General features: G+C 36.6%; 1 protein-coding gene and 1 pseudogene across 1 annotated transcript; both read left to right on the forward strand.

The window, feature by feature from the left end:
* Positions 1-245: 245 nt before the first annotated feature.
* LOC127635521 (protocadherin alpha-8-like) lies at positions 246-2,758 on the forward strand (annotated as a pseudogene).
* A 3,984-nt stretch (positions 2,759-6,742) lies between these two features.
* Positions 6,743-12,060, forward strand: LOC127635522 (protocadherin alpha-2-like). Its single transcript, XM_052115612.1, has 3 exons — positions 6,743-6,817; positions 9,661-11,943; positions 12,052-12,060. Exons 1-3 carry the CDS (start codon positions 6,743-6,745, stop codon positions 12,058-12,060), a joined length of 2,367 nt encoding a protein of 788 aa, XP_051971572.1.
* Positions 12,061-12,688: the final 628 nt, after the last annotated feature.

A 12,688-nucleotide genomic window follows, 5' to 3' on the forward strand; every position in this document is an offset into this window, starting at 1 on the left:
TAGGCTACTGAGAGTGCGTGTCTTAAATGGCCACATGGTGGCACTATCTACTAGCAAATTAAAGAAAGTCGTGTTCCTGTAGCGCTCCGCCTCCACCTTGCACGCATACCCAATCTAGAGCTGAGTGTCGTGATTATTGTCAGTTGGAGAAGGCAGATGAAGACCAGGATTTTTCTCTGACCAAATCGTGTACTACATATAAGCCGGTTGAGTATAAAGAGCTACCTAACAGAAGGCTTCTGATAATGGATGCGTTCAAAAAGACTACGATTGAATTGATTTTCTCTACATTTTTGCTCTCCTATGCGATGTCGAGGCAGATTGTTTATACGGTGTCCGAGGAGGTGAGTCCAGGAACATTTGTTGGAAATCTAGCAAAGGACTTAAATCTGAGAGTGGATGACCTAGAATCACGCGGGTTTAGGATTGCTTCAGGGTCGTCTAATAATTATTTTGCAGTGAATTTTAAAAATGGTGCTCTCTATGTTACAGAGACCATGGACAGAGAACTGTTGTGTCCCAATATTCACACTTGCACAGTAACTTTAGAGACCATAGTTAATGATCCTTTGAATGTTTACAACATAGAAGTGAAGATATTGGATATCAACGATAACTCACCACTTTTCCCTGAAAAAGCACAATATATTCTAATATCTGAGCTTACATTACCGGGAACAAAATTCCCTCTGCTGAGTGCAGAAGATCCAGATGTGGGAATCAACTCGGTTACCACATACAAAGTGTCAAATAATCCCTTTTTCAATCTGGAGGTGAATACAGAGGCAGACAGTCCTTCTCCTGAGCTTGTGTTGCAAAAAGCTCTGGACAGAGAGAATCAGTCTACAATACACCTGACTCTGTCTGCAATCGACGGAGGAAAACCTTCACGGTCAGGCACGACAAATATTATTGTAACCGTTTTAGATGCAAATGACAACGCACCAGTGTTTTCCAAGGCTGTGTACAAGGCGCAAGTCTTAGAAAACGTGTCTCGTGGAACAACCGTTATAAAGCTGAACGCCACCGATCCAGATGAGGGCGTCAATGGCGAGGTTGTGTTTGGGTTTAAACAAGGCCAAAAAGGAATTGCAGATAAGTTCGCCATCAACAGCAGCAGCGGTGAAATATCGGTTATTGGTACATTGGATTACGAGGACATTACTGCGTTTGAGATCCGCGTGGAGGCCCGAGATAGGGGTCACACTGCAAAGTTCTTGTAGAGATACTTAACGTAAACGACAATGCGCCAGACATTGCACTCTCTTCGCTGTTGGATAGTGTAAGTGAAGATGCAAAACAAGGCACTGGAGTAGCCTTCATCACAGTCCGAGACAAGGATGGGGGTAAAAATGGAAAAGTGCATTGTTCCATTCCCAAGGACTCTCCTTTTGCATTAGAGTCCACAGAAGGGAAATACTACTCGCTTGTTTTAAGGGAAGCCCTTGACAGAGAACACATCGCACAGTACAATATTTCAGTTACTGCTACAGATGAAGGCACCCCACCTTTATCAAAAACCTCAGTACTAACTATTGATATTTCTGATGTGAATGACAACGCTCCTCGGTTCCAGGAATCTATAATCAATATCTATGTAAAAGAGAATGGCCCAGCTGGTGGTCATATAGCCACTGTTTCTGCCCAAGACCATGACACTGGTGAAAACGCTCATGTGACTTACGCATTATTTGACAGCTCCAACATGCCTTTATCGACAGCCATCAGCATAAACTCTGTGACTGGTGAGATCTACTGCATGCAGACCTTCAACTTTGAGCAAGTAAAGACCTTGCAGTTTCACGTTCAAGCAACGGACTCTGGCGTTCCACCCCTCAGCAGTAATGCATCTGCAAACGTTTTTATTCTTGATGAGAATGATAACGTGCCAGTTATTTTGCCACCATATGCTGAACCCGGATCAGTTAATACAGAGAACATTCCCTACTCTGCTGAAGCGGGATACTTTGTGGCCAAGATCAGAGCTGTCGATGCAGACTCTGGATATAACGCACTACTGTCTTATCACCTAACTGAACCCAAAGGAACGAATCTTTTCCGAATCGGAACCAGCACTGGAGAAATACGCACTAAGAGGCGAATGAGTGACAATGACTTAAAAACTCATCCTCTTATTATTACAGTGTCTGATAATGGAGAGCCATCACTCTCAGCAACTATGTCTATGGATGTTGTGGTTGTTGAGAGTTTAGATGACATAAAGACATCTCTCAGTCCAGTTCCAGTTAAGGAAGACAGTTTTTCAGATCTGAATCTGTATCTGCTAATCGCTATTGTCTCTGTGTCAGTCATCTTTTTACTGGGTCTCATGGGTTTAACAGCAGCAAAATGCTTCAGGACAGACGGCGGTTTCAGCAGGTATGGCGCTCCAGTGATCAAAACACATCCAGATGGGAGCTGGTCCTACTCTAAATCCACACAACAATATGACGTGTGTTTTAGCTCAGACACAATAAAGAGTGACATGGTGGTTTTCCCATCGTCGTTTCCACCAGCAGACGCAGAACTCATCAGCATTAGTGGAGAAGACACTTTAACATGCACCCAAACATTTACAACAACAGAGAAGGTAAGATACTTGGTACTTCAAAATTTAAACTTGCTTCAAACGTTCAGGTTTCACGTTTAGCGTTTTGATTTTCTAACCTCTTAACATGTTTTTAGTTTGGTTGTTTATGTTTTTAGTTGTTTATAACATTTTTTTTAGGTTTGCGCGCACCCAAAGTCAAACGACTAGGCCTTTTTAAAAAGTAAAAAAAAAAAAAAGTTAAAGCAAGTAGGCTAATAATAATAATAAACACTCATTAAAAGTGTTGAGGCCTGTACCATGAAGGTTGCTGAACGAACTCAGGGTTTCATGATTGGTTTATGGTAGACAAATTCAAACCAATCCAATCAGGTTTAATTGCTACCATGATGCAGCTCATCACTTTCTGTGTCTCGTTTGGAAGGCTGCGTCGGAGGTCTCATTTATCGGCCGCATACGTCATCTCGTTTAAATTGTTATTTTATTATTTTTTTTTTTATTGGGAATGCATTAAAGGTTGACAATTGTATAAATGTAAGTGCATATACATAAAAGGCATTGACAACAGATTAAAAAAAATTATAAGCAGAAAAAGACGTCGATGACGTATGCGGCCGACAAATACGACCTTCGAAGGACGCAGCCTTCCAAACGAGACACCGCTGTCGATCCTGAATATAAGGTTAGAATACACGCTCGTGCACATGAATGATTGACGTTTGCAGCGCACAACCAATGGTCTGAGAGAAAGTGATTTGCTTCTCGCGAGAGACTCAGCGGGATTTACCTCTCTGCTGAAAGCTGATGATTATGAATTATGAACTGTGCAAAAGACATTGTTTTAAAACAAATATAAAATAAATAAAATGCATTTATACTGCTCAAGAGTTCAGAATGAAATTATGAAGACTTAATACACATTATTTACACAGTGCAGGGGATAACTGTAAAATTATGAAGCAATTAAAGACATTTATACAAGAAGAAACAGCGGCTGGTACGAGAGCTCAGGAGGACTGCTGCAATTCAATTCTTAATGTGATTTAAAAAAAATCAATGAGTAAGTGAATTCATAGGCCCATAACAAGAACACACAGGCTTATTAATTTTAAAAGCTTAGATTTATTTAAAATATAAAAGCTTTTATATTTCTTTGAATTTAAAACTTTATATATAATTAAAAACTATTACAAATAAATATAGGCTACTATTCATTAAAAAACGAATTTAGACAACAGAATATGCTACCTTGTAAATAAATATGGGATAATAGGAAACCTTAAAAGTCTTAAAATTCTTAAGTTGTCAAAAAAGGCTTGGAGGACTGGAATTTGCAGATTTAATAAATTATTAGAGGAAGATGGACATTTATCATATGGGGGATCTTATTAGTAGCTATATCCCTGTTCCTACCCAAAACAAAGCAACACATTTAAATCAATAGATTATATTTGTATTAATAGTACTTTTAGAAGTTGGTTAGAAAGATATAGTTAATTTACAAGAAATTTCTAAAGATCCTGATTTCATGCCAAATAGATTAGATAATACATTTAAGTTTTGGGCAAATAGAGGTCTGAAAAGATATCACCAACTGGTCACTGATAAAGGAATGGATACATTTTCAATCCTAGCAAAAAAAAGTATGAGCTTCCAAATTCACATTTATTTAATTATTTACAGGTAATAAGATTTTTATTAACAGAAGTTAAAGTAAAATAAATAAAAAAGGAAATGCATCCATAAATAAATTATATAACTGATACGTACAACAACTAATACAAAAAACATCTTAGGAATCTTAAAGAGTGCACTTGAAAGAGATATACAGGACACAGTAAAATGATATGTAGGTGGAAGGATGAATAAAAATAAAGTTTAGTCAGCAAGACTGGAAGAAATCTCATATAATGCATTCATACAGCTCAATCCAGAGTTTAATATGCTTGGAAGGTAAAAATTATATATTTTTTATAACACCTGTTATTCAAAGTAAATACAATAGCATGGTAAAAGGGGTTTGTTTGAGAAATTGTGGAGAAAAAAAGGCTCATTACATTCAAATTATATATGAGTTCCCTTACTTGACAACTTATTGGAATGAAGTGATTAGACGGGTTAATTTAATATTTAACTTCACAATAGAAATACATCCAGAAATCCTTATGTCGGGTAAAATGCCATTGTCCATAAGAAATAAATATATTTTAGGTAATCAGAATAGCAGCTTTGAAACATATATATGGCTTAAACCAGAACCCTCACAATTTCAAAGATGGAGAGAAACGATTTTGGAAATGTAACATTTATAATTAACCAAATAACATTTATAATTAATAATACAAGTCTGGAATGTGAACAAAAATGGTATTTGCTTACAGATATTACAAATTAATTTAGATCGTCTCCTTCAGATTCTTTATTGTTGAACAAAATTAGTTAAATATGAGGTATGATGTCAGATCTCATTTAATATAAAAAAGGAGGTGATGCCTTAACTTTCTTTCCACTTTATTTGAAATAAAATGCAATATGTAAATTAATTAATTACACATGTTATTTATCAAATATGGTGTTAATGGTTATTTGATATGGTTATTCAAAATAGCATCGTTTTTTTTTTTTATTTCTCTTTCTTGATATACAATTTGAGTATTGGCTTTAGTGAAACAAAATACAAAAATAAAAAGCATAAAAAAGGCTACTATTGATTAATAAAAAAGTGAGTACTTGCAATACTGTATGCAAAAAAATTGGTATACAATAATACGAATTTTGTGTACTGCTTGTATTGCTTATTCCTTATATTATTATAAATTAAAGTAAAATACTGTTAATCTCGAGTCCATGAAGTTCCATAGCAATCTTGAGCTTTTAATATTTTAAAAACTATTATTTTTTGCTGGTATCATATTAATCCATCTTGCTGGCTGTTTTATAGATGGTCTAATATATTATGTTTAAAGATTTTCAAAAATATTTTTGTTAAAGAGTGTAAATGAAAATCAAAATACAACACTATCTGCTGAAAATCTACATTTATATTCTCAAATAAATAATTTTTCATAATGGGTCAATTTTGTGGATTTCTAAGATTTTATTTGTGTATGTGTGAGTGAGTGACTTGATTGCGTCAGAGATGCCATTTTACTCACAGCTGATTGGTTCAGCATCTGTTAGCGATCTGTAATCCAAAAGGAAAGCTGCTACGGAGCAGGTTAGCCGTGTACCGTAAGTTGCTATGGCGATGAACACCACTAAAAACCGACCAACTTTCATGTTACTTAAAATCTGGGGTTGAGGCAAACTAAGCTAAAACTTACCTGGCTATCCACCGAAACCGGCTTCATGGTACAGGCCTCTGGAATTAGTGGTTTGGAATATTAAACATATGCAATTAAACTATTTTTTGTTTTTGTATATTATTATTTGAAAAACATTTGTCTACCATGTCAAAGACAGATTGTGTAACCATAGCCATTATGGCGTCATGTCAAAATGATTAAATAAATAACAAAAGAGAGGATCCATTTAATTAATTATTTTACCTTGAAAAATAATTTAGAAAAATATGTTTGTAAAAAAAATAATTAATTATTCAATTGTTTACGTTTATTAAAGGTGCAAGAAGAGTATTTTCAAACCCTTACTGGATGTTTTCACCAATTCTACAAATATCTTTTAAAAATGTTTGAAACCAACATGGAAAAAAGATTTTACTGAACTTTCTGTTTTTTAAGGATGATTATTTTTATTATAATGTTGTATACAAATTACTGATACAATACTGCTGTTTGTTTGTCACTGAGCTTGCTTCATTGCTTAACTGCATTTAAAGAATACAATCCCTTCAGTACCATGGATAGCGGTCGCCACGCTATATTTATTAACGGTTATCTAAAACTGATTTGGAATCGGATGTTTCTTGAAGATAGTGATACATTTAGTTTACACCTTTTCATGTAGCATATAGAGGTTGTTATATCTCCTTTTCTTCTCACGGTTTCAACACGTGGTGGCACTGCAGACCGTGACTTTGAGGGAGTTTTCATGGCTCCTCCTACGGTACAAAGATGTCAGTGTCAGTAAGCAAGGCTTACAGAAGCATCTGCATCGTGATGCTAGATTGTATCGAGATAAGCCTGATAATTGGTCGTACATTAAATAAATCTTAGGACAATTTATCGAACAGTCATGGATTTCATAGAATCGTATTGCGTCTGGATGGTTTTATTTGTGTGTTTATGGGAGTGTTCGCTTGGCCAGATTGTAAATAAAGGAACCGTGGTCGGAAATATTGCGAAATACCTAAAAATCGGTTCACAGGAACAAGAACCGCGGATGTTTCAGATTATGCCTGGATCGCATACAAAGTATTTTGACGTAAAGCTGAAAACACGGGCAATGTTTGTGAAGGAATAGGATTGCTCGTGAAGTCCTGTGTAGCACTAATCAGAAATGCATCTTAAATTTAGAAGCCCTCGTTCAGGATCCTCATTGTCGGCATGAAATTACAGTTGTGGATGTGAACGACAATTCGCCATTTTTTCAGGGTAATTCTTTTATTGTGAACGCTACAGAAAATGCAAATGAGGGGGACAGATGTGTGTGTATGCTGAGCTAGTACTACAGAAGGTTTTAGACAGAGAGAAACAACACGTCATTTATTTATTGCTTTCGGCTATTGATGGAGTAAAACCACCCAAATGTGGAACCTTAAGTATTGCTGTAGACGTCTTGGATGTAATAAGCCCATTTTCAGCAGACCTTTGCAGGCTACAAACTTAAAGTGAAGGAAAACACACCAATTGGATCTAAAATAATATCTCTTTCTGCCAGTGATTTGGATAAAGGCATCAATAGTGAAATTCACTATTCAATCACCGGACATATCAACACGAATGAAATGAGCTTGTTTACCTATATACATTCAACCTCAGCAGACAAATTTGTTCATGGACAAATTGATTACGAGGAACAGACTGCAACTGAGTTACGTGTTCAGACGTGGGATAAAGGCAGTTCTACTAAAAGTACACACTGTAAAATGTTTATAGAAGTTGTGGATGAGAATGACAAGGCCCAGAGATTGTTACAACTCCTTTGAGGGAAAGCGTGAAAGAGGGCGCAAAACAGGGAACTGTTGTTGCTTTAGTTGCAGTTTCTGATAGAGAAGGGGGTAAAAACAGCATTGTGCTGTAGCTGTACAAGGCTCTTTTCCTTTCAAACTCGAATTGTCATATAACAACCATTAGTCTAGTGGTAAAAAGGACCTCTGGCAGAGAAGATGTTTCTGTGAACATTATCACAATTACAGCTACAAAAGAAGTAGCTCCGCCCCTTTCAAGTTGCAATGTTATAACTATTTCCCGTCAGTTTGAATATACTAACTGGTTTGAATGGAGACATTTTTCACGCACCCAAACTCTTTCTGCAATGAAAAAGTGTTGTTTGGATCATTTATTATTTCATTCATTCATTGTAATTTTTAGTTTATGATAGCCTGGTGTCTCTAGCATGTTTGTTGTTTTTTTTGTTCATTTTTTCTGCAACTGAGCAACCTACTATTTCAGCACTGCTGTAGTGGACAGCGCCCAGCTTCTGACGCTGAGTGCGCCGGATTCACGAAACATTCTTAAGATCTACTTAACTAACGTCAGAAAAATATTTAATAAATTACAGATATTTTACTTCTTATTTCGTACTACTTTTAATGTATCTTACGAACTTTCTTAGTTACCCCCTGTTCTCTGACACTATGTAGGCCTGGTTTAGAAACTCAATGAATTAATTAGGAAACAAGCTTCTGAGTTTATTTTTAATTTTTTGGAAGTGTAGACTAAAGAATATGGCTTGTCTTCTCCCACAAAAAAATACGTATTTTAATGTAAATTATATTAATAAACATTAATTATCTCGATTACAATATAAAGGTAAATAACTATTATGATGTTTATCATTATTGTGCTGCCCTGGGATACTATGATACATTTGGTGAACACATGAGATCGGATTAATACAAGGTAGAATAAAAAAACGGTATAGGCGCTCATTAGTTAGATTAAAGCGACTTTGTTGTTTTAAGACATTTTGTTGTTGCAATGTTTTCAGCAATACCGCAATTGTAACCGTTTATATTCTCGATGAGAATGACAAAAGTCAGTTCTTATAGGCTCTTTATAAAACTAGAAAGGATGCTGACATTGGTTGTTTATATATATATTTTCATAGTTTGCTCATTTGTGCTTCTTTCACGACACAAATTCGACCGAATAATATTAAGTAAATAGTTTAATAGTTAAAAGACCCCCCCCCCCCCCATTTTCCCCCATCGACACATTGTTTGTGTCAATGGGGGAAAAAAAGTTCGTTGTTATATTTTACACGTCATACTGAATGTGTTTAATGTTGCACCTACTTATTCAGCGCTAATTCGATTCAAAGTTATTTTGCGCAGGTGTGTTGTATTTATGTGGTGGGTTTCTCAAGCCATTGTAAGCTCAAATATGACGGGTCGGGCATCATGAGAATTTGGGCGCATTAATTAATGTTGAGTAATTTCAACGGCAGTGGTTGGTTAATAGTAGCAATACTTCTAGGCTACTTGACTTGTGCTCTGACTAGACAGACCTGCACGATGGACAGCAATATTTTGTATGTATGTAACAACCATCTCTTAGCTCTAAAAAGCCTCTGTACATTTCCATGTTGGGATGTTGCTACATACGATTATTATGATGTTTTATGTTGTGCACGTTGATTACTATTTATTGTGGTTGTTTCGTCCCAATATTCTTTTTTTGTTTTTTTATTTATGGTCAAAGATATTGAAGATTCGGAAAATCGTTGTTATTACTTAGTTCCAGCACATGGTGTCACTGCAGACCGCCATTTATAAGTGCACCGTCTGTACTCCGCAGGCTCTCCTTCTGAGTCTTGCTTCGTGCATTTGTTGTGTCGTATTTCTTCAATGCTAAGGATCGATGACTATGCGCTCGCGTTTTTACTGTCCTCAAACCAATCCATGAAAGACCGTGACTATGGACCTTACGAGATGTTTCGGGTGCGGACTTATATTTTTTCTTTCTTTTTTGGATTCTGCATTTGCTCAGATTGTCTATTCCGTCCCAGAGGAGGTAAATAAGGGAACCGTTGTTGGGAATATTGCGAAAGACCTAAATATAAATGTTCACGAGCTTGAATATCGTATGTTTGAGATTGTGGCTGGATCTAATAAGAAGTACTTTGACGTAAATCTGAAAACTGGTGTGCTGTACGTTAGTGAGAGAATTGACCGTGAGGAGTTATGTCTGACGAGTCAAAGATGCTCTTTGAATATAGAGGTCCTAGCTAAAAATCCTCATAATCTTTACAGAGTGGAAATTAAGATATTGGATGTGAATGATAATGTACCACAATTTCCCGTCAAAGTATTTACTTTGAATATTACTGAAAACGCCAGCCCAGGAGAAAGATTCCCTCTCCCTGTGGCCGAGGACTCTGATGTTGGCAGTAATTCGCTGAAAGAGTACAAACTGAGCCCGAATGAACATTTCAGTCTAGATATGCAGACCGAGGAACAAAGTGTGTTTGCAGAGTTGGTTCTTAACAAGGCTTTAAACCGAGAGAAGCAAACGAGAATTAAATTGGCTCTAACTGGTGTGGATGGAGGGAAACCACCTAAATCGGGTTCTTTAAATATAATTATAAACGTCATGGATATTAATGACAATAACCCAGTGTTCAGTCAACCTCTTTATAAAGTAAAACTAAAGGAAAATGTTGCTGCTGGCACTAAAGTCATATCTGTCTTTGCGTCTGATTTGGATGAAGGCATAAACAGTGAAATTGTGTACTCGTTTGTTGGTCACGGAAAAAAGCAAGACTTGTTTTCCATTATCCCAAACACCGGAGATATTGTTGTGAAAGGGCAAATAGATTACGAGGAGAATCCAGCTGTTGAGTTGCGAGTTCAGGCTAGCGATAAAGGCAATCCTCCAAAGAGCACACACTGTAAAGTTTTAATAGAAGTTATGGATGAAAATGACAATGTGCCAGAGATAAATATGACTCCACTGTTAGAAAGTGTGAGAGAGGACACAAAGTCAGGAACTGCAGTTGCTTTAGTTACTGTCTCTGATAAAGATGGAGGTAAAAATGGCATTGTACACTGTGCTCTGAAGGACTTGTTACCTTTTAAACTGGAGTCGTCGTATAGCAACCATTATTCTCTTGTGGTAGATGGACCTCTGGACAGAGAGAATGTTTCTGTGTATATTATCACTATTACAGCTGTAGATGAAGGAACACCATCTCTTTCCAGTAGCAATGTTATAACTGTACATATTGCTGATGTTAATGACAACTCCCCACATTTCCCTGCATCCGTTATTAATGCTTATGTGAGTGAGAATGGCCAACCTGGTGGTCTTGTGACAACAGTGGTAGCTGTTGATTTAGATGCTGGTGAGAACGGTGCACTTTTATATTCATTGTTTGATATTTCCAGCTCCAATGTCCCTATAACGTCAATGCTAAATATAAACTATTTAAGTGGTGAAATATTCAGTTTGCAATCATTTAATTGTGAAGAAACAAAAAGATTCCAGTTTCAAGTTCTGGCAACAGACTCTGGCGTTCCTCCTCTGAGCAGTAATGTGACTGTGAACATTTATATTGTCGATAAGAATGATAACAGTCCGGTTATTTTGCCACCATATGCTGAACCCGGATCAGTTAATACAGAGAACATTCCCTACTCTGCTGAAGCGGGATACTTTGTGGCTAAGATCAGAGCTGTCGATGCAGACTCTGGATATAACGCACTACTGTCTTATCACCTAACTGAACCCAAAGGAACAAATCTTTTCCGAATCGGAACCAGCACTGGAGAAATACGGACTAAGAGACGAATGAGTGACAATGACTTAAAAACTCATCCTCTTATTATTACAGTGTCTGATAATGGAGAGCCATCACTCTCAGCAACTATGTCTATGGATGTTGTGGTTGTTGAGAGTTTAGATGACATAAAGACATCTCTCAGTCCAGTTCCAGTTAAGGAAGACAGTTTTTCAGATCTGAATCTGTATCTGCTAATCGCTATTGTCTCAGTGTCAGTCATCTTTTTACTGGGTCTCATGGGTTTAACAGCAGCAAAATGCTTCAGGACAGATGACGGTTTCAGCAGGTATGGCGCTCCAGTGATCAAAACACATCCAGATGGGAGCTGGTCCTACTCTAAATCCACACAACAATATGACGTGTGTTTTAGCTCAGACACAATAAAGAGTGACATGGTGGTTTTCCCATCGCCGTTTCCACCAGCAGACGCAGAACTCATGAGCATTAGTGGAGAGGACAGTTTTACCCAAACTCTTCCTACCATAAAGAAGGTAAGACTATATGGAACCCTAGTTGTGAAAATGTTTATCATTTAAGCTAATTTAAGCCATTCAAACAGAGTTTTGCTTTACTATTTCGTCCTTTTCTATCATTGTCAGAGAAGTTAGTGTTTGTGATGTATTTATATCGCTGAATTAAATTACACTGACTTCTTTGCCAATGCTTTTTGTCATTGACATGGTGTTTGAATTTTATGACCATTGACACATGCACCAAGGCCTACGTTGGAATTCTTTATATGGGTATTTCTTTATTTTTAGTAGTCTTCAAATGCCTTGGCATTTATGTGTAGATTTGACTTTCAGTCTTGTCCCATACCCGGGACTTTCAATATCAAATTATGAAAATCTTTCATAAAAATAGGCAAAGTTAGGTAAAGGTAAAGTAAGCTTTGATGTGCTGTTGTTGAGATGGTCAGATGCAAATGTCTACCACAGTGTGACATCAAAATGTGGAGGAAGTAGAGAACAAGTTGTTTTGGCAGCTTGGCTTCAACAAATTTCCTTTTTGCAATGAGGAGGAAGTTGTGAGCTCTGAAACTTACAGTATGTTTTTATAATAGGCCACAATGATATCTTGTATGTCAAAACAAAAAGGAAATTGTGATTCCTCATGTCATGACCCATTTCAACAAAGAGTGAATCAAACATAAACCATTTAAATATTTATTGTCTAAAAATGATTTCTGTTACTTTATTATTATTATTATTATTATTTTTTTGGCATCATTACCTC

The sequence above is a fragment of the Xyrauchen texanus genome, chromosome 43 (genome assembly GCF_025860055.1).
Source record: "Xyrauchen texanus isolate HMW12.3.18 chromosome 43, RBS_HiC_50CHRs, whole genome shotgun sequence".
In the NCBI taxonomy this organism is placed as follows: domain Eukaryota; kingdom Metazoa; phylum Chordata; class Actinopteri; order Cypriniformes; family Catostomidae; genus Xyrauchen; species Xyrauchen texanus.